The sequence below is a fragment of the Pseudorca crassidens genome, chromosome 2 (genome assembly GCF_039906515.1).
Source record: "Pseudorca crassidens isolate mPseCra1 chromosome 2, mPseCra1.hap1, whole genome shotgun sequence".
In the NCBI taxonomy this organism is placed as follows: domain Eukaryota; kingdom Metazoa; phylum Chordata; class Mammalia; order Artiodactyla; family Delphinidae; genus Pseudorca; species Pseudorca crassidens.
Genome location: NC_090297.1, coordinates 74,899,272 through 74,923,076, shown reverse-complemented (window position 1 = coordinate 74,923,076; position 23,805 = coordinate 74,899,272). Strand labels below are relative to the sequence as shown.

General features: G+C 35.1%; 1 protein-coding gene across 1 annotated transcript in view; it reads left to right on the top strand.

Annotated features, from left to right (window-relative positions):
• The window catches only part of ZNHIT6 (zinc finger HIT-type containing 6), a 54,670-nt gene that overhangs the window by 21,633 nt on the left and 9,232 nt on the right, over positions 1–23,805 (top strand). Inside the window, exons 6-8 of the mRNA XM_067726776.1 lie at positions 9,459–9,527; positions 10,955–11,035; positions 12,428–12,505. Of these exons, the coding sequence (XP_067582877.1) occupies positions 9,459–9,527; positions 10,955–11,035; positions 12,428–12,505 (228 nt within the window). The remainder of the gene's footprint in view (positions 1–9,458; positions 9,528–10,954; positions 11,036–12,427; positions 12,506–23,805) is intronic.

The following is a 23,805-nucleotide window of genomic DNA, read 5'->3' as shown; positions in this document are numbered from 1 at the left end:
ATGCCCTAAAATTACCTTCCTTTCTTTATCCCCCCGCCATTTGAAATTGCTACTTTTCAGGCAGTTGGAAACATCTCTTTCAAGTATTTCTCATTACCCAAAATAATGAAGGGTCTTCCTCAGTGTCTTTACTTTTTAAAAGAGGAATAATAATATATTTAATAATTTTCAAATGTTTATTTTGTATTAAACATGACAAAATTTAATTTAATTTTTATGTGTAAGGGAGTTTTCTTGGCAAGTTATTTACCTCTCTGTGCCCATTGCCTTATTTGTAAGATGCGGACAATAATGTGCCAGTTTTGTGGTTTTCAATCTAGAGTATACATCAGAATTAACTGGGATAATTTCAAAATGCAGATACCTGGGCCCGACCAACAGAATTCCTAAGTCATTGAGCCTAGGGTAGAGCTTAGGTATCTTTACATTATAAAAGAACCAGAAGAGGCTGTGCATATGTAGGGGCAGAGGATATATGGGAAATCTGTACCTTCCTCTTTATTTTGCTGTGCACCTAAAGGGCTCTAAAATAATTTGTCTTTAATTTAAAAAAAAAAAAGGCACTAGGTGATTCTGATGTTTATCTCTACCTGAAAACCACTGACTTATATGCCAGTAAGTCACTGTCCTTCTTCTCAAGTAGTTCAGTGGGAAAACAAGACAGCAAACTCATAACGTAGTGTGGTGAATGCTCTAATGGAAGATACATGGAGCGTTGTGGGAGCACAAAGGAGGGCTCAGTGCCCCAGCCTTGGGGAAGTGTTATTCCTCAAGAGCTGGGGACTGGAAAGTCCTCCCAAGAGAAGATAGAATTTGAGCAAATTATTGAAGGACAAGGAGGAGTTTTTAAGTCTAGGGTTTTATCCAGACAGAGGGAAGGATAGTCTATGGTGAGAATATCAGATGCAAAAAGAGTAGCAAATTGAAGACAATGTAAGTAGTCTGGTATATCTAGAAACTAGGGTGGGAGTTGGGAAGTGGTAGGGGATAAGACTAGAGAGAGCACCACTGGGGCTGGGCCTTGCAGGACCTTACATTGCCATGCCAGGGAGTTGAGATAGAGTCATACTTTAAGCAGAATACGTTCCTGTTCCTCTAAGGGATCCATACCAAATAGTGGATCTTCATAGTTGTCCCCACCTGAAACTGGGGAGAATGAAAACCATAATTCTATGTCTCACATCATTATGAAAATACTTTGAAAAGTTCCAGTTATATATTATATTGTATGTATATGTATTTCCTAATGTATTCAACTAAATGTACCCAGGCTGGTTATATTCTTAATCCTTGAATGTCTTCCCCTTTCATATTTCCTAGACATCTGTGAAAGTACACATGGTAGTTCATCTTCTCCATTATTTCTCCTTTGCCAGAGTTCCTATAGTACATATTTTCTGCAAAGTTAATGCGAAACAGATGCTGGCATTTAGTGCTGGTATTCAGTTTTTGTTATGCACATTTCTGCTATCCTTTCTGTGTTCTGGTGTTTCTTAGTAGGGGCTCTATTGGCATTTTGAACAGGACAATTTTTGTTGTGTGGGACTGTCCCGTGCATTACAGGAAGGTTAGCATTTCTGGTCCCCGCCTGCTATATGCCTAAAGTGCTTCCCAGCCTTGGAACAATCAAAACTGCCTAGCCACTTCCAAATGAGATTGATGCCACTCCCAGTGGAGAACTGCATTATTAAGTGCTCAAGTATTTACAGTTATTTGAAGCAAAATGTACTTTTTCATTTCGATCTTTACCTACTATATCCATTTTCTTAATATACTGTCTACTGAAGCCAGTACCACATACTTAACCTGTTTCCTATTATCATGTAGTAGTGAAACTGATTTTTAAAAGAGCAAAATATAATATATAACTGGAACTTTTCAAAGTATTTTCATAATGATGTGAGACATAAAATTATGGTTTTCATTCTCCCCAGTTCCAGTAATTTTAATCCATGCTAAGTAACTACACAGATCCTTTGTATTCACTCTTCCAAAAACACTTACTATGGTACCAATCCTAATAAAATAGATGGATTATTTTTATGAAGTATAGTTACGTTTATGTTTGAAGCTTTAAATTTTGATCTTGAAATACATTTCAAAAAGATAAAATGCCTATGAGTGAAGAATTATGTAGATATTTTGTACATTTGTTTTTTCTTGAAGGGTTTCACATTTTTGTAGATTTTCCTTCTGCTTTAAGTTAAAATAAGATTTCGTAACCCATAGTGGAACAAAATGCCTTTTTCCTGAAATTCCATCAGGTATTATTTGCTGTGTCCAAATTTTATAACAGTTGACAATATACAGATTAGTCTATCTTTTCCGTTGCTTAGAAATGCAAGATGACATCTAGAAAGAAAAATTTAATCCCTTGTATCAAACAGTTAGGATGCTTTATTTTTCATGAAATAAAATATTCAGTTCAAACCGGTTTGAGCTATAAATAGGGTGTATTATTGGCTCTCATAACTAACTGTTCTGAGGTTGGATGGATTTCAGGGTGAATAGGTACAATGACTCAATTGTATCTTCAAGGACCCAGTTTATTGCTGATTCTCCATTGTATCTTCTATGGTGTCAGCTGAATCCTTGTAACAGTTTAGGTAAATATTTAGGAATGCTTCTTTCCCAGCATAACTGAACAGGAAACCTGAAATTCACCATGAGTGGACCGCCTAGGTCATCTGCCCAATCCTGAACCATTGTGTCCAGGAGGACATACGATGTGATTTTCTTAAGCCAGACAGTTAAGTGTATAGTCCTGGAGGTAGGGATGGGATCCATTCATCAAAATATGGTTATGGATTAGGAACGAGGATGGTGATAAGGGTTGCCAAGGAGACAAAATGTCCACTATAACTCTTAAAAGTGATTTTAAAATATGGAGGCAAATATTTAAAATAAAATATAATTGAGATCCATTTGAATTACCAGTACAGAAAAATACATGGCTTGTTACTGAACTTTCATTTCTGGAAAGTTCATAATAGTATACTAGATTGGAGCATAGACTCTGGAGTTAATGTGCTGCCTGGGTTCAAATCCCAGCTCTGCCACCTTCCAGCTGAATAATCGTGTTGGAGGAGTGACTTACTTCTCTGTACCTTAGTGTTCTCACCTGTAAATAATAGCACTTATCCCACAGAATTACAAGAATGAAATAAATTAACACATATAAAACATTTAGAACAATGCATGCCATTCAAAAGGCACTTAATAAACTAGTCAGCCCTCTGTATCTGCAGGTTTTCTACTACAGATTCAGTCAACCACAGATTGAAAATATTTGGGGGGAAAAAATCTCCAGAAGGTTCCAAAAAGCAAAACTTGAATTTGCTGCACACCAGCAACTGTTTACATAGCATTTATGTTGTATTAGGTAGTATAAGCAATCTAGAGATGATTTAAAGTATATGTGAGGGGACTTCCCTGGTGGTCGAGTGGGTAAGACTCTGCACTCCCAGTGCAGGGCGCCCGGGTTTGATCCCTGGTTGGGGAACTAGATCTCGCATGCATGCTGCAACTAGGAGTTCACATGCCGCAACTAAGAAGTCTGCGTGTGGCTAAAAGATCCCACATGGCACAGCCTATATTAATTAATTAATTAATTAATCAAATAGTTTATAAAATATTTTTTTTTAAATAAAGTATATGTAAGGGTGTGTGTAGGTTATATGCAAATACTACACCATTTTATATAAAGGACTTGAGCATCTTCAATTTTAGTATCTGTGCAGTGAAGTGTGCGGAAGCACTGAACCAATTCCCCCAGGATACCAGGGGATAACTATTGTTATTGCTACTTGCTAGTACTCTCTGGTAAAAGGATCTACTGGTAGTCTTCATAACCTGTAGGCTTTTCTAACTTAATAAGTGGTATAGTACTCTGAAGATCAGACTTGTGGAAAATCTAGCTTTAGCTTACCTCGTGGAGTCACCTGTATTTAAAAATCATAAGTAAAAATTTCAGGCATATTTAAACTGCACTATGTCAGTGAACTTCTCAAAAGTAGTAGGAAATACTTTCCTTAATAACTACAAACAAGGGCTAAAAAGTTAATGTCCTGAATATACTCTAGAAACAGTTATTAGAGTTAAATAGTAGGATGAGAGATCTCCTTCTAAGCCCCTCATTTCCCTCTTCTTTAAAAACCTTTGTTGGTAGTGCACTAACCACAGAATGAAATCCATATTGTTTGGCAGAACATTCAGAGCCCTTTATAATCTGGCATTAGCCCACATGTCCAGTTTCATAAACGCTGAATTCCATGTAAGTGGAGTTTGGTTATAAATTCATGGCGCAATATTCTAAGTTAAAGGCCCCATCAGTATTTCTGTTCTGAGCTTCATAACTCACAGGACATTAAACTGAATGTAAAATTATAACAATGGTAAAAATAGTAACTAGCATTTTTGATTACTATGTTCTGAGCTCTTGACGTGTATGTACTCATTTAATCCTATGATATAAATACTGTTCTGCCCATTTTACTGTGAGAACCCTGAGGCACAGAGATGTGTCTCTTGCTCAAGATCACATGAAGTAATAAATTTTGTTAAGAGTAGGTTTCAGAGTCCACTTAATCTCTGCCCTCTCCTACCTCTGGGCATTACAGTATATTGGATATCCTTTCTGTGTACAGTGTCAATAAAGAACAGGGTTCTTTTATGTGAAACTCTATAAGCTTCTCACAGTGATTTGGAAGAAAAACGCAGTGGGTTGGTGGTTGCCTCACTGCCCTAAAAAGAGGTCTGCTTTGGGCTCATCCCCTCAGTCTCTTTGCATCCCTAATGCCTAGCGAGCCCTTAGAAGTGTTTTTTGAGTAAATGTTTGTAATCAGTGATGGAATGGAATGAGAATTGGTGATTTTTTTTTTTTTAGGAACAAAAATATTCATGCTCATTTAAATTTTATATTAGAAATCTTAGTTCTTAGAATTCAGCCTCCATGTGTAACTCTTAATCGTATCGTATTTCTTGAGGAAGATAGTTTTGAAGCTGTCAAATAATTAGATAAGTAATCATTTGACAGTTCTGGTTGGATAATCATTTCTGAGATAAAAAGGAAACACCTTAAAATAACACTTCTAATAATAAAATGTTTTTAAGTTTAAAAAGAATATTAAAATTATTCCTGTCCTTTCTGTGACTACCATCCTGCACTTCCCCATGAAAACATCTTTGATTTTTCTGATTATAAAAACTACTAGTCAGTCATTATGTCAACAATTTATTTAATACAGACACATAAAGTAAGAATTAAGTCCTTTCACAATGTTAAGAAATAACCGTAGTTAAAAGCTTGGGGCATATCCTTCATACTTGTAAATACAAAGTCATGAAGTCAGAAGAATAATTGAGTATGTAGGTATAGTACTTCCCCCCCAAATTTGTGTCTTCATCCACATATTACTTTCTTGAAACTGGGAGAAAATGATCCTTAATAGTTTCTAGTAAGCAAGAGTTGTTAAATAAGTGTCCTATATTAACTCATTAAAATCAAGTATAAAAAATATTTATTTTCATCATTTAATACTTATATATATAAGTATTTCTCAACTTTTTTTTCATTATTGCCTCCCAAGGAGGCTTTTTAAACATTTTCCCTTAAACTGCACCCCCCCCCCCCGATATTTTGATACCACAGTTATACTCTATATATCTGTTCATGTACAGGCGCCCTCTAAAGGGCCACAAACCATTATACTATCTAAGACTTTCTTTACCCTCCTAAGAACCAGTTTTCAGCCTTTTTTGGGTGATGCTGCCCCCGTTGAGAATGCATGGGGTATGTGTGTGTGTGAGAGAGAATGTGTGTGTGTGTGTGTGTGTGTGTGTGTTGATATTTGGGGGAGGAGGAGAAAAGGCTTTGCTGTGCATGAATAGTTACTTCAGTTTCGTGGCACTCAGAGAGAAGGGGTCAGTTTTTCTGTTACTTTATCAGGTTGTCCAGAAGGGAACATTAGGTTTAATGATTACCACCATTACTTCACCAGTCTATTATCAAACTCTAAACATAGTGCCTTGGAGTGCCTAAGTGACCGAGAATATTCTGGGTACCGTATTTCTGTTCTTGAGAATGTTGATAAATACGACAAGGACACAATGACATTATTACAGTTGAAAGCATTTTATTGAATTTAGGGAATAGTAGTCCTAATGCATTAAGAACAATAATAAATGTTTAAACCTCTGTCCCAGTGGTTCTCAAAAATAGTGATTTTGCCTCCCGGAGGACATTTGCAATATTTGGGAGCATTTTTGGTTGTCACAACTAAGGGAGTGGGTGTTGCTAGTGGCATCTCATGGTTAGAGGCCTGGGATGCTGCTGAGCATCTTGCAATGCACAAGACAATGTACCTCCACCCCTCAAACCATAATAGAATTATCTGGTCCAAAATGTCATCACTGCTGAAGTTGAGAAACCCAGCTTTATCCTAATGATTCTATTTCTTGGAATCTATCTTTAGAAAATAATCCAAAATACAGCAACAGTTATGTATATGCCTAAAGATACTCACCGAAGCATTCTTTAATTTTTTCCTTTACAAAATCTGTCCTTTCAGAAAACTTATAAGCAAAAAAGAGGGGGACTCAGAGTTCCCCTCATAAGTAATGTTGTTGGGATTTTGATGTATGTGTATTTTTTTAAGTGGGACATATATCACTATATATACTTATGAAAAATGAGAAACAAACTCAATTCTTTCAGACTCAGGAAGAGATTTAGTTGCCTGTGTCAGGACCACATCAATTTCAGGAAAACTAAAGAACTACTTTAGAGATAATTAACTCACTCATTTCAGGAATTGTTTATACAACACCCTTCAACCTCTTTGTCCACTCTTACTTAAATCTTATACTCTGCATTACTGTTCTCAAATGCCTCTTATACTACCATAGAGTAAAAAAGTACAGGCAGTTTTTCAATGAAGTTAACTTTTAGTTCTGTAAGGTAAATGATGGTCCCATCCCTGAGGATATTCTTTTATTTTTTTCTTTACTGTGATTTAATATGGAAGAACAAGAACAAATGGTAAAAAATTGGAAGCAATCATAAATGTCTATCAGTAAAGAGTAGATAAATAGATTTTAGCATTCTTCATGCAATGGAATACAATGTAGCAGTTAAAATTAATGAACTAATTTACGTGTATATTCGTAAATCTCCAAAGCATAATGTAAATGAAAAGCAAAGCATAAGATATTTAGAGTATAACACTGAAATAAATGTTGATATCACACAAAATACTGTATTATTTATAGATATGTGTATATATATATACATATATATATATATATATATAAAATCATGGATGACAAAAATAAACACCCAACGTCAGGATAGTAGTTACCTCTGATGATGAGAAGAGAATTGGATCAAGGAACAGTAAAAAGACTCATCAACCATGTTAATAATCCTATATTTCTTAGAAGAAAAGTATCTCAAGCATATAAATATGGCAATATACAAGTTGGTTAAATCTGACTATGGTTACATTAAATGTTTTTATTCTCTTTTTGTTTTTGAAATATTGCAACATCATATTTTTTTAAAACTAAATGTACTTTTCAGATTTGTTCATATTTGAACTGAGGCCAAATATAGAAAGATTTTTATAATAGTCATAATTTAGCAATGTATATATAATAAAAGTAATGAATGATTTCCTTATAACCACAACTAACTACAGCAAATAAAATTATTTTCAAGGGCTTTTCTCTCTTTGTTTTTGGAATGTTAAGTACTTTCTGAAGGTATTTAGGGTCTACTGAACGTTAAGAAACGTGAATGATTCTTGAAGTTACTCAAGCAATGGTTGGGGTAATTGAGTATGATTTACAGTTCCACAAGATGACAAGTTGGTCAACTTTTTTCTTCCCCATGTAACTTATCAAATATATTTAGAAAGAAACCATATTGTACATTAAGATTAAAAAATCAGTTTATTTCATAGTAAGAGAGAAATGTGGTATCTCTCAGCCTCTTGATAGTGATACTACGCGATGCCTGTTTCACAGATAACAAATATTGCAAGGTGTTTCATTTTAGAAGACTTCTTTGTTTAAAACCAGTAACTTTGTGGTTTGCATTCAGATTTTTTTTTTAAGTTTTTTCCTCTGAGATTTTAGACATCTGACCTTTAAATTAGTAAGGGGTGCTTTACAACTTTATTCTATCCAAAAAAATATTAAACTTAACATGCTTGTTTCTTGTGTGATAAGTGGCACTATCAACATAAGCGTAATCAAGCATATTTTTCTCTAACTAGTGCTCAAAACTGTCTTGTTATTAACCAAATCTGTGATTACTTACCCTAATAGAAGGATTTTTACTTGATTTTATGCTAGTTGTCCTCAGACAAAAATTTGCTTAAATCATATAAATGTTTGGTGGGAGATACTCTGCTAGATTGTATTAAAAGAAAATTATTTTAGATTTTGGGCTCGTGCTGCTAAGGGATAGTTTTATAGGAGATGCTAGCCATTGCTTGGGCATACAGCTGGCAATTAACTTGCCAGTGGGTTGTTAGAAATTTCTTCTAAGTAAGGAGAATGTGTAAAACGATCATGTAATGAAGACGTTTAAATTTCTGTAATGGATTGACTATTTTGAGCATTAAATTTTTTAAAAAAGGAATGGTGTCTAGTGTCACCAAATTTAGATATGTTAAATAGAGCATATGGCTATTTTTCTAAAATCACACATTTAGTGAATTATTACTGTTGATCCTGTTATCAAACCAAAGTTTAGACTGAAAGTGAAGGGACTAACTCAGAGTGCATTCTGCTTAGCAACCACCTTGTCTCCTGTTTTGCTACTGAATGCAAGTACTCATGGCTCAGAAGTGTATCTGCAGCCAGCTGGTCTCAACCAGACAATACTTCATTCACCTAATTTCCAGACTAGTCAGGCAGAGACATCAGCTCATTATTTTTAGTCACGAGGAAATTTATTTGTAAACTTCAGGCAGTAGCAAAGTGATCTCAGAAGCCCCTGAACTATGAGAAATTGCCTTCTAATTCAAGAATGCGAAGTCCTTGGAATTTCGAACTGCTCTGCCTAATGTTTTTTCCTCTTAAAACCTCTTGCAAGTATATTGTTTAAAAAACATAGCCTCTAGGGCTTCCCTGGTGGCACAGTGGTTGAGTGTCCGCCTGCCGATGCAGGGGACGCGGGTTCGTGCCCCGGTCCGGGAAGATCCCACATGCTGTGGAGCGGCTGGGCCTGTGAGCCATGACCGCTGAGCGTGCGCGTCCGGAGCCTGTGCTCTGCAACGGGAGAGGCCACAACAGTGAGAGGCCCACGTAAAATACTTTTTAGTAGAAAAAATACGTTAAATTCTAAGAATACTTTTAGAATTATTATCTGAAAACAAAAATTCAAGAAATCAGTTTTTTGTTCAGACTTTTATTGTCTGCCTTGATCTCCACATGATTATTTTCTGTCTTAGAAAACGACAGTTCTGTTGGCATGTGAAGCTCCAGTTTCCTCAGAGTCAAGCTGTGTATGTAGAAAAAAGGTATAGTATCACGACTGTCTGTTAAGAACTCACTTGTTTTCATTTTGTCTCCATATTTGAAATAAACTGTTAACTTAAACGTGATGTCAATAGTAGACTGGATAACTAAGTGTTGTATATTCATACAATGCAATGCTACACACCACTGAAAATGAATGAACTACATCTACACATATCAATGTGGATGAATCTCAAACATAATGTTGAGTGAGAAAAACAAGTTAAGGAAGAATGCAGAGTATGATTTTCGGATGTAAATGTGAAAAAATGAAAGTATACTTCTTAGGAATACTTTTAGTGGTGGTAGAGCTCTAAGGGAAATGATTAGCACAGAAATCATGATGGTGTTTACTTCAGCATGGGGACAGATGTTAAGGAGAGCGATGCAGGGAGAATCAAGAGGGCTGAATCAAGAGGAAGAATCTTAAGCAAGGTGGTTATATAGGAAATGAAAAATAAGCCAAAATTCTGCTATGATAAAATTGCTGCTATTAACATCATAGTGTGTTCTCAGAAAATACGTGATTTTAGACATGTATATATGTGTATTCATAATTGGAAGTAATTTTCGTAACAGTTTTTTATCCTACTTTTTTCACATTATGAGCATTTCAAATGTCATTTAAAAATTTGAATGGTGATATACTATTTGATTCCTTGGGTTAGGAAAATTTTAAGTTGGTTTTTAAATAATATCTTTAGCATATATTCACATTATGCATAAATGTCCTCTCTTTGTAATTGTCATATGGATTTTAGGGAAGAACTTTCTTATTTAAGGTTGCATACCAGACTAAAGACAGGGAAAGGACTCATATTTTACAGGTGGGGTATGTAGCACAGTAGTGTATATGAATATGTATAAGTGATTAAGGAAAATCGCTGGTTCAAAACAGTGTCTTAATTTTGTTTCTACAGCTTTATAGTATAAAACAATATGCATACATACATACAGGAAATTTGGTAAACCTAAAATGCTTTGTTTCCAGGGAGAGTAGTACCAATTTTTTAACCTGGTCTTATGATTTAGAATAAATAAATTTGAACATGCACTGAAACTAGCACCGTCTGAAACCTTTTTTTCAGATTTTTGATTTCTGCAACTTTCAAATCTACTTCACTGTGGTATCTTTCTTTTCATCTTTGAACACAGGAGTGTGTTAAATGAGGCTTTGTATTTTTATAGTTGATTTATAGGGAACGTCTCAAAATATTATTTTTAAGACTTGTTAAATGTGTCCAAGAAGAGTTTTTGAGCTTTTTTCCTAAGTAATTTTTGCTTAAAAGGATATTATATTTTGCCAAGACTAAAATAAAAGGTCCGTGTTCAGTTATTTTTTTAAAGCCACAATATTTAGTAATTCTAAGTTAACACCTTTAGTAGAAAACTATAAGTAATGAGTTTTGTTTTTGTTTTTGTTGGGAAGAGTACCAGATGATAAAACTATTAATGAAATCCTAAGACCTTACATTGATCCTGAAAAGTCTGATCCTGTAATTCGTCAAAGGTATGTTTCAAAAATCTTGTAACTTTCTGAAATTATTAAAAATGTTGAGGTATTTACTATATGCATATTTATTAAATAAAGCCATGTCTTTATTAGAGTATAATGTTTCTGTACTGTTTACTTTCTGTCCCATTTCCTTGGTGTGTACTCAAGGCTTTGTCAGTCAGAGATGATGCTCTGGGTGAGGATTTTGGTTATAGTAATAACAGCAGTACTTAACACTGTTTGCTGCATTCCAGACTACTCTTTGAAGCTTATAATAATAAATGTATTAATTCATTTAATCCTCACAATAACCCTTTAAGGTAGATTATTGCCGTTATATCTATTTTACAAGATGGGGAAACTGAGCCTTAAAGTGGTTAAGTGACTTCACATGGCTAATAAGTAGGGAAGCTAGGATTCAAATCCAGGTGGTCTGGAGTCAGAGTCTGTACTCTTACCCCTTAAACTAAACTGCCTTTCACAGTTGAACTAAAAACTCTGAAAATTGAGTTTCCAAGTAGTTAAAGATAGGAAATCCTATTTCAGCCAAGTCTTCATAAAACTGAGTAATATACACTCTGCCTCCTGTCCAGAAACACACCATGGACAAAAATGGTTAACATAGCATAGTGGAAAGATTCAGTTATGAATATCTGGGTTAGAATAGCTGATTCTGTCCCTTATTAGCTATGTGACCAGGAACCAACTTACTTCCGCACCTTAATTTTTTCCATCAGTAAAATGAGAATGATGATGTTTACTAGATAGAGTTGTTATGAAGCTTGTAAAAAATTACATATATACAGTTCTAGTACAGAGTCTAGCACATAGTAAGCAGCACTCAAAAAAGGAAACTATTAATATGTGAATTATTCATGTTTTTGAGCAGGAATTTCTTTTCACCGGGTGATACCTGCTTAGGTTATGAATACTTGTTTTGGTTAAAATTTGAAACTGAGTGGATTCTGAAGTGTCTGATTCAGTTCTAGTTAAATCTCATCTTCTACTTTTCATAGAAAGTGGTGCCCAGACTCAAACAAATCCATGTCACATATCAAGCGTGTCTCTGGGACCGCTACCAGAGTTGAGTTTCTTTTCCTCATTACCGATAATCTAATTGTTAATTGCTGGTCATATATTTAACAATAAGACAAAATACCTGCCACCAAATTGGATACATTTTTAAAAAATAAGTAAATTAGCAAGATTAATCTGTACAGAGGAAGAAAGGTAATTTTTAAAACAGATCCTTGGTTGAAAAATATCTTTAACACCGTTTCTGTGCTTGGATAGATAAATTTTAAGTATTATTAATAACTACTCATAGATGCTTAGTTTCCATAGGCACAGTTTTAAAATACACTAAAAATCAGTTTTGCTTCCTTTAATATGACATTTTTATTTCAGGTTGAAAGCCTACATTCACTCTCAGACTGGGGTCCGAATTTTAATGAAGGCAGAAAATATGCAGCAAAATTTAGTAAGGTAAAATTGCTTCCCTCTCCATTTCTTTAAATGTTTTCTAATTCTGTAATATAATTAAGTAGCTTGCTTAGCTTAAGTGGCTAGTTATTATGCTAATTATCTGGCAATCAACAAAGCCTAGGCTTTTAAAAATGACCTTCAAATTAAAATTTTTAAATAATCACACTTATCATAATACAGGATAAATTCAATTGAAAAATCACCTGGTTAGAATATTTTAAAGTAACATCATGTGCAACGGAAAGATTTTTAAATCCCATTTTAACTTATTTCAAGAAATATTCTGTACAACAGAGTTCCAAAGTTCAAGTTTTTGCTTTTGGAAATAAAAAATTCCTGTGATGAACTGACCATTGTATATATCACAGTGAAAAGAACTCTACATAGAAATGTGAAGAAAGCCAGGTTCTAAGAAACTATGTGATTTGAGAGTTTTAATATCACTGGACTCCCTGTTCCTTCATTAATGGAATGATGAAGGAGACTACACTAAAAGATCTCTGAGAGTCCCTTCAGTGTCTGCAGTTATGTGTCATTACATTGAATTGCAAAACCCTGATCTTTAATATCTGTGATGCTTTCCCTGTCTTCCATCGTTTCATTAACAAAACTACTAGATCCAGTTCAGACTAGATAGGATTGGTCTCATCTGCTAGTAGAGCTTAGAGATGTAAGCATCCAGGCTGTGAAAGCAGAGCTGGGTTTGAATCCCAGCTGTGCCTGCTCCCAGTTACGTTAACTTGAGTAAATTACATAGCCTAACTTGCCTTCGTTTCCTCATCTCTAAACTGGAGGTGATGATAATCAGATTATCATGAGAGATTAAGATGATTATTTAGCACATGGTAAGTGCATGCTTTTATTATTTCTACTATTACTATTACTACTACAGAAGATAAATGGATTCTTAAAAAAATCTTCTAAAATTCAAGGAAACCAAAGTTGTATGTGATAAAAGGTAAATGTAGGATACAGAATATTTTAAAGTTTATAATATAGGGCAGACTGCATAGGCCCAGATAGCATTCATTTTTGACTTGGAAATATGTACTGTAAATCTACGAAGAGGGAAAGGGAATGGCGATCTCAGCTTGTCCTAGGAGACAGGGTTTTGTGGGAGAGTGACAGAAATGCATGCAGCATGACATGACCCAGAGGGGAGCATTTGGTAAAACTGTTTTGGGCAGTTGCATAGAAGGAAATGAGAACATAGAAAGACCAGAACACAGGAGGATACTAATAAGACTGGTAGGTTTTATTTTAACAAAGAACCAAAGAGGATAAACCTTCACCAATAAAAAAGGTTAGAGGAGCGTACTGCAGTGAGATGAGATGACCTAATTCTAGACACTCAACTTCTCTGGGCTTCATGTCCCTTTAAGGTCCTTTACTTTCTCTTATTTTATGACTTTCCTTCTTTAGGAACCCAAAAAGGACTTTGGTTGGGCCTTGGGTTAACCTTCTTAATCCCCAAAGGGGAGGGAATGATAGATTAATAAAGTAAAAGGTAAGTGGTATTGACTTAAAGGAATACCTAGAATAGGCTGTTTTGTTACTAAACCTGAGCCAAACTTAGTAACATGAAAAGTACTCTGACTTTACCTTATCTATGTAGAAAACATGTCTTCCAGATTTCCCCATTTGAGTTGTTTACTTGAACTCAATGATATATGAAAATACCATCAAAGAAGAGGAAGCAGAAGTATACAACCAATATCTAAGAACTTTGTATTTAAAAATTGCCACCCTATTTAACTTTGACTAGTGATATTATCACTTTAAGGCAATAATAATGTTAGAAACTCCAATTGAGTTAGCTTTTATCATGAAGGTGGACCTAAGTTGGAGTAAGGTACATCCTTATATTTCTGACTGTTCAGTCAGCCTTAAGGTATAGTTATCCTAATTTCTACAGAACTTCCTAGTTTTATTAGGATTTTCTAATCATGAATAATGCAAGTAGATACTATGGAGATACATTTAGAAATAGATTTTTTTTAATTAAAGATTTTTTAACCAGTGTTCACCAGATAGTACATTCATAGATAGGCTAAGATGAGCATTCACATTTGATTGTATGCTTAATCACAGTTATATCATTAAAGGGAAGTACATTCAGAGAACATCTAAGTAAGATTATTATAGGTTATAAAATGTGGGCTTCTAATTTAAGATAAGGAGAATTTTATTATTTCCTGAAAAGTACTTAGAAGGTAGAACCATGTATTTTCCTTGTGGCTTTCTGATTTTAAAGGTATCATATGATTTATAGCATTCCAGTAAATTCAGAGTGGAGTCTTTTTACCAAATACTTGGTATTGCCAATTTCCAGTGGTTGTGTTTTCCATTCTTGAAGAGTTTATGACAATTGTCCCATGATATACCTGATCAGCTAGAGCAATCTTAAATGTTTCCCAGGCTTTAGCTTTGCCATATACAACTTTTATTTTTAGGTTTAGGTGATCATAGAATGTATGTCTAACTCTAAAGAATTTGTTGCTGATCTGTTTCAGAGTTTTCTTTCCAGAATACACAGGGTTTGAATTTGTATCTTCTTATAAAAGTAAATATGTCTTCTTAAGTAAATCCATTCATTCATTCAGCAAACACTTAGTACCCATTGTGGTCCAGGTGTTGTTCAAGACATTAGGCTGATAGCAGCAAGCAAAACTGTTCCTGTCTCTGTGGAGCTTACATTCCCAGTGGAGGAGAATTCATGTAAGGTACCCTCTTGCCACATCATTTCTCACCAGCTTCCTGTTCTCAGAAAGTAAATGAGTGTTTTGAGGCAGAAAAGCCTATGTTGGTAACACCAGGCACCATCAGAGGCAGCCATTGTATTGCTGCTAACTTAAGTTATTACTGACAAGTTAGAATACTCCCAGCTTTGATACTGTCCATTTAATTGTAATTTTTCAAATCTATTGAATTTTAGACCTATATTTTACTTATTAATAGAATCATTTATTTTTCATGAAGAAATTCAGATACATTTTCTATTTTTTATGTTTACTTTGCTGCTTTGATGTTTATGTAAGATCCTGATTTTGATAAAGATGTGATTTAAGCTATTGTGGGATGATTCTTTCCAGATTTACTCAAAAGTCATTAATTAAGCACATTTACTCTCCTAGGCATATAAATAAAAATTGGGGTTTATACAAGACTGAGTAGGGTACAGTTCTGTTGTAGCAGAGAAAACAGACATGAAGTAAAGGTGCCTGGGGTACCTGGCATGGATCTGTCTTCTGAGAGATGGAGGTAAGGCCTGGAGAGGCTTAGGGCACATTGAGTTTCAAGTAGAAGTGGCATCATTTTCTCGAACGTTATTTTCAAAAAGAATGGCCTTTCTATACTAATCCCTTATTACTAAGCTCCCTTCAGAGTAAGATTATATCGCATTCCAACAAGAAATAGTAACTCCTTCCAGAATACATAATCTGTGGAGAAGTAGGCCTTATTTTACTTTAAGAGGTTCCAGGTTAGACTTTGTAGACCAAAAGTTTTACCATTACAAATACTAAATTTATTAAATCACTACTTCTCAAACCTAACACAAATTATGAGATGTTCCAAAATAACCTTTTTGCTCTTATCCAAAAACCTACATCAAAGTAGATTTTCTATAAATTTGAAATAATGTTATAAATTTGATGCAGACCTTGGAAAGCTACTAAGTTTCTGTTTTCCCATCTGAAAGAGGGGATCAAAACAAAGGTATTGCACTGTTGTAAAGATTGCTTCCAGATAATGCATGTCAGCTACTTAGTATGGTGCCAGGTACATAGCAAATCAGTCTCAGTAAATATGTATTATTCATGTATTACAAGTTGCAGCATTTAGGTCAACATCTTGCTGAGTTGACTCAATGAATGTAAGAGTTTTTGTTGTTTTAATCCTAGAAATTACTTTTCTTAGTATCAATAAAAGGAGGAAATCTGTTTTTAAAAAAAAGTTCTGTGTGGCTGGCAGTTGACTTACGTATTACTTTTTGAAAAATAATGGCTTCTTTCAGCCAAATGATTTCTTATACTTATGGGAAGTACTCTAAGTTCAATATTAGCTATGCTCCCAACAGGTCACTCACCACTAACCACAAGGGGGCAGATACCAAATCATGTTAGTTTACATTTCTTTTGACATAAATAGTATTGGAAGAATATGAAGCTTCAGGGGCTACTTTATTTAAGATGTCATCAATTGTTATCTCTGTACAAATGACTCCCAAATCTAGAGATATTTTCAACCTTTCTCCCAGACTTCAAATGTTAGTTTGCATGTATCTTCACTTACACATCTCATTAAATCTTAAACTCAACATGTTTAGATCTCATCACACCACATCCATTTGTTCCTAGTGTGTGTTTCTGTGTGTGTTGTTTTAAATGAGGATTAAATGGACTGCTGATGTACCTGACATCTAGTAAACAGTCAATAAATGTTGACAGTCATTCCTTGTTATTGGCACTGTCATTCTTCTTGTAAGCAAGGCATATGACCTTAGAGCCATCTTTCACTTCTCCCTCACCACCCTGCCTTACGTGGTAGGCCTCCATATGAGCCTTCTGTATGTTCTCTCCATTCTTTTGAGAAGATTATTGTTTATCAGTGTCTACAGTGGAGCCTATCCCTTCCCCCCAACTGGATGTAATCCTTATCCTTTGAGCTTCAAAAACTTCTCATAGGTTCCTGCAATCCTGTCTTATATTTTATCCCAATAAAACATCCCATATGATGATAAACTCCCTTTTGAAGACAGTGGCTGCCTTAGGCATCTTCATCTTTATATTTCCTGCAGTGCTGAGTCAGTGACTTTCCCATAATAGGAATTCAGTTTTAATTTTTTTAATAAGTAGTGTACTAATGCACTTAAATATATGTGTGCCTGCTATGTGCTAGGTGTTGATACCACTTTAATACTCTAAAGCAGGGTTTGGACAGCTTTTTTGCAAATGGCCAGACAGTAAATATTTTTGGACTTGTGGGCCATACAGTTGTAGTTGTCAGTCCACCATTGTAGCACATAAACAACTATAGTCAATACATAAATGAATGGGCATGACTGTAAGACTTTATTTACAAAAACAGACAATGGGCAGGATTTGGCCGCTGACCATAGTTTGCCAATTCCTGCAGGCTTCAATTCTCAATATGTAAAATGAAAGAGAGAGCGAGAGAGAGAGATTGTTAAAACTACCAAGTATAATTTAAAGTTTCTTCATGGATACATGTATATGTATGGCTGAGTCGCTTTGCTCTGCACCTGAAACTATTACAACATTGGTAATCGACTATATTCCAATATAAAATAAAAAGTTAAAAATAAATAAAAATAAAAGTCTTTGCAGTCCATTAAAAATAAATTAATTAATTAATTAAAGTTTCTTCAGAAAAAGTAGCACCTGTTCAGAGAACAGGCTTTCTGATATGTAACCTTGACCTAAAATATCAATGGGTTAAGATTGATCAAGTCTTGAACCTGCTGTATAAAAAATAAATAAAATTCAAAAATTCCAAAAAAAAAAAAAGATGAAGTCTTTATTTTTCATTTATTTAGATAATATTCATTGGGCACCTTCCATGTGCCAGCACAGCACTAAGCACTAGGAACACATAGACACCTAAAAGACTAGCCCTCAAGATGCTCACAGTCAAGGAGGGGAGATAGGTGTGTGGTAATGTTACAATAGATATGTGTTTAATACATATGGCATAGCAGGTGACCAGTGGAAAACACGGACATCTTTGCATGTCAGTTTTTGATTGATGCACAGACCAGTTGCCTTTACTCTGCTTCCAAAAATTGGCATATAGAGCCAAGAGTTGAGACTTTAAACCCAAGCCAAATTAAATCTTTATCTAAGCTTTGATTTCATGCACGTCACAGAAGATTATTACTCTTTTTGGGGGGACTACCCTATTGTACGTGCAGATTCTATTAGTTGTTTCCTGCTGTGCTCGTTGTAGTTAATCATTTTGGAACACTTTTTTCTTTTTTTATAAAAGGCAACCAGCAAAAGAATGAGCTATTTCTCTTGGATGATTTTATTTCCGTGCTGAGAGGATTTTTTTTAAATAAAAAACTGAGGTTACTTTACTTTCTTTGGATCTGTAACATGAAATATTTAAAAATCATTCACTCTGAAGTTAAGAGGTAAGACACTTTTTCCTACGCCCTTTTAGAGAAATTGGTTTCTCTAAAGTCCTCAAGTAAGACCCACCTGACGTCTTTTTGACTTTTGCTAACACCCACCCACCAGCAAGCAAAGACCCCCTTCTACCTTAAAGCAGAGTGACCTCCCAGTTCACATTACTTGCTCAGATTCTGACTTCCTAGAGTCTCAACTCTGCCTGCAAGATACCACCTCTCAGACTTTGTTGATTCTAAGAGTCTAGTCTCTTGCCTGCCTCACCTCGTAGTCCTGCCAGGTCCCTCCTTGCTTTTCACCTAGCCCATACCCCTACTGGCCAATTTTGCTACCTTACCATAAGCATCTCTTCAACTGATCATTTAACCAGTATTTCTTTTCTCAGAACATTGCTTCTCAGATTTCAGTGTCCATCATAATTATCTAGGACAGATGAAAATGTCGATTTTCAGCCCACCCTCAGAGTTTTTGGTTTAGTCAATCTTACCTAGTACCCAGAAACCTGCATTTGTTAAAGTCTCTGCCTCCTGAGGGACCCTGATATAAGTTATCCCTGGGACCACACTTTGAGAAACACTGCCGAGGATAATAAAATCCTTGAGGACATTTTTGAATCCCATACAAGTGTCTAGCATGTTTTCTATATAATAAATATTTGGTAGATGTTTATTCAGTTGAGTTGTTGAAGTTGTGTAAAGAAATATGTCATTTAATATTAGGATGAATTTTTGAAGTCAAATTCTACATCCTTAAAGATACTAGTCTGTACCCTTTGCCTAATTGAACTGGAAGTAGAAAATTAAGTCTTATTTCAGGCTTACAGAGAATGATTGAAAAGTATATTTAAAGATACTCTAAATAGGAAATGTATAATATATATATTTAAAAGTTAGGATTTTTAAAAAAATATCCTGCCATTAGAACTGAAGACCTTGGAAGTTAAGATTGTTTTGATAATAATGGTACAGAATTAAATATATGTCAGAGAACATTAAAGGAATTCCAGAATTTCTAAGAACAGCATTAACTACTTTCAGATGCCTTGTCTTATGTAAATAGCCAGAGACCATTTCTGCCTTTTAGTTAGATCCCTTGAAAATAACTGTGATGAAGGAAGGGTTAGTGAATAACAGCAGTGTGCTCTCTAGATGAGATTACTTAAACTTCCTTTTGTTTTCCTTCTGGAATTTAATTCTAGCAATGAGTTCTGCAGAGATAAATGGGGGAAATCACTTAATCTAAGAGTCAGTTGTAAACAGCCTTGCATGTAGTAGAAGATGCCATCATCAGCACTCACCCATCACATTAAGAAATGCATTTCCAGTAAAGTTTTACTATAAATGTTTGTAATATATTTGTGTTTTGATCAGTTTTGTACTAATAATAATTATTCAATTCTGAAGAAATTTTAACATTTAAAGCCTTAAGGTCATAGGTAATAAAATTAAATTTTTAGCTTACATACACATTTTTGTTACAGAGAAGTGTGATTGGGCTATAAGTAAAAGATTTTCAAGCATAAATGTATCAGTATTTAGGATAAAATTCTGTGGAGAATTGGAATGGAAATACAATCAAGGAGAAAAGGAAACTATATAAGATTTCTAACTATTTCTAACTATTAAGGAAGAACTTGTTCATGCAGTTTTTAAATTGATGATACTGGTACCATTCCCATTTTACTTAGATTCTAGTGAATTTTTATAAGAGTGATGTAACATTTTCATTCTAAACCATCAATATTTACACTACACCATAAATTACGTTCTTTATATCTATTTTAACTTGTGAGTAAAGAAATTAAATGAAATTTCAGATGTCTGTTTTAAAATCTACAAAAGTGTCATTGTTTTCTGAAATTATTTTAGGTTACGTATAAGCAGGAAAGTGTGAAGAACCTGAATAAGTTTTGCCAAATACACGCACAAAAAAATGTTTGCTGCAAGGGTGATTTAAAATCGGGGTTAAATCTAGAGGCTGATGAATGTCTTTCTGGAACATAATAAGTATTAATGACACTCTTTTTTTTAATATATATATATTTAATATATTTATTTGTTTTTGGCTGTGTTGGGTCTTCGTTGCTGTGCACGGGCTTTCTTCGTTGTGGTGTGCAGGCTCCTCGCTGCGGTGGCTTCTCTTGTCACGGAGCACAGGCTCTAGGCACATGGGCTTCAGTAGTTGCAGCATGCAGGCTCAGTAGTTGTGTCTCATGGGCTCTAGAGCTCAGGCTCTGTAGTTGTGGCACGCGGGCTTAGTTGCTCCACGGCATGTGGGACCTTCCCGGACCAGGGCTCGAACCCGTGTCCCCTGCCTTGGCAAGCGGATTCTTAACCACTGTGCCACCAGGGAAGTCCTAATGACACCCTCTTACTGAGTGTCTCCTACTGTATTTTAGGTACTTTGTTAAGCATTTTATATACACTATAATTATGTTACACTGTACATACATTATACATTATGAATATGTTTAGTTGCACGGAGAGCCCTGACTGCAGCTTTGTAACCACTAACTGGTGAAACCTAGATCCAGACCTAGGCCCACCTGTCTCCAAAGCCTTTGCAATATAGCACATGCCTCTCAGCGCCATAAATGACCACAGTGCACGTTCTTAGATTATGTGGAACCCAGCCCCAGTTCTTTGTTATCCCTCTTTGGGGTTACTGATTGTTTTCCAAAGTGAGAATCAAGATCAGGTAGAGTACATGCTCAAAATGGTCTTAACCTTTGGCCACATTTTGGACATAGACTCTAGAACAGCAGAAGCAAGGGATCATTTAAGGACTAGAAAATGTTAGAATCAACCTGAAGAATGTCCACACACATAAAGAAAATACATAGCACAGGGTGCTAAATACTTTTATCATCTCAGAGATGACACGTCCAGTGATGGAATGGGTTTCATATGTGGCATTCTGCTTGAGGCAGTTTTATGATAAGACTTGTAAACTTAGCTCTAGGGAAGTTTACTCTTAGGTAGCTCTAGGGAAGCTGAAGCTCTACTAGTTGGCAGAGCTGGGTGAGTGAAGTTTCAGCTGCTGTGAACTTGAGAAATTTAATTTGAGAGGCTGTACTGAAAAGTAGATCCAAAGTGATATGATGGTCAAATTCTTAACAGATTATAAAGACTACAATTTCCATAGTAATGATCTCATTTCAAATATGTACTATTTTGATCATTGATTAAGGGAATTATGTAAAATATAAAATGAGAGTTTTCTCTAAAAACTTGGAAAATAAATTTTAACCCTCAACTTAATCCACTAAATTTATCCATTCTAGTTATGTTACATAATAATTTATATCTAACTTTATATACTCTTCAGAGAGAGTAATGACATAATTAATTGAAATTTCTAGGTGATTCAGATACTTCATTTTAGCCAAAGTGCTTCACCTTTTCAAGCAGACCTCTCACTGAAATTTATACGTACCAAAACTGTATGAATTCTATGTGTATTCCCTTATCCTCTACCTTGTATAGGTACTTTCTTCCTAGAAATCCTTCATCTTTTCATCTCTAGTGAATACCTAATAGTTCACCATTGTATTCCCAGTTCCTAGAACAGCATCTGGTACATGGTAGACCTCCCTCAGTAAATATGTGTTGAGCGAGGAATAAGCAAACAAGCAAAGAGTTGAGTGAAGAACTCAAAAGATTGGCTTTACAGTTCTAACTCTGCATCTCCTTGAGCAACCCTGAGTAAGATACTCCTCAGGGCTTCAGTGCCCTCACCTGGAAGACAAAAAAAAGTAGATTAAGTTCTTTGTAACCCTAAAATAATATAATTCTATGGTGTAGTTAATTCATGAACTATTTAACTAACATTTAAGCAAAAGTTTTTCTGAGGAACATGATCATATTTTCCAAAGTGATATACTTCCTAATAAAGATTGAAAATGTAAGAGTCTGTACTGATCAGACTCCTGCATTTAGTCTAGCACCAGAGGAAGCATATGTTTTGTTAATGAGAGTAAGGCTAATTAAAATTTCCTATGTTAATTAGGAGAAAATCCATGGAGGAGGAGGGATTTTAAGAACCAATTAAGGAGGAGGAGAGCTAGAGTTAGCAAATGAAGTGCCTAGATATTATAGACACTATAATATTTGAAAGAACATTTGGAGGTGAATAAGGGACAAGAAAGAAAGTTTATTGAGTATCTACTTAGCTTTAGATTTCTATCCTGACACTTATCCCAATGAAATGTGATAGTTTGTTTGTTGACTGGCACTCCCAATAAAATGTGGGGTTTATTTCTATGAACTTCCATTACCTAGCAGACTATCTGTAATGGTAGACACTAAATAAATATTTGAGGAATTGATTGATTAATGAAGCTAGGCACTGTTCACATTTTCACATGCATTAATTCTAATGAAGTACATACTATATCTCTACTTTACAAGATAGGAATCTTAGGCTCTGAGAAATTGACTTAGCCCGAAGAAACCAAGCTACAGTTACAAAGCCTGGATTTGGACTCAGGTCTTTTTGGCTTCAAAGTTCATGCTTTTTCTACTAACTAGCCCATCATATAGATCATGAAGATAATCCCTGATAAGTATGTTATTTCCCTGCTAAAGGTGCTAAATTACCTTTGAAGTATAAAGTCTTATTACTAATATCAGTTTGGCAAGTTACACTTTAGAAACATTTTCACCTGTTACATTTAATCTTTACAAGCTAGCTGATGAGTAGATAACCTTTCCATCATTATACTGATGAGGAAAACTGAGTACCCTTGAGGAGTCACAGCTTCTAAGGACCTGTGATAAGATTGGAACCCAAGCCTTCTGGATTTAAAAGTAATTGAGCTTACTAGTGAAGATAAGGAAAGCCTGAACAAATAGCACCTAGAACAAAAGCCTTGTAAGGCCCTCTTTAAAGCATGTTTTAAAATGTGTAATTAGTCACTTTATTTCACCGCATCCCATACCTTTTGTCATCAATAGACGGGATGGTCTGCCAGCGCATTTCTGACCGTAGAGCTTTCTGAATGGAGGCATGTGTCTGTGCTACCCCCCTCATGACTGGTGCCCCACGTCAAGTATATGGAGCCCTCGTTTACACATTTACATAAATTACGTAAAAGTCCCAAAACAAAGTGCAGCAAACCACTAATTCAGTTACTGTTATCTTTTTAATATG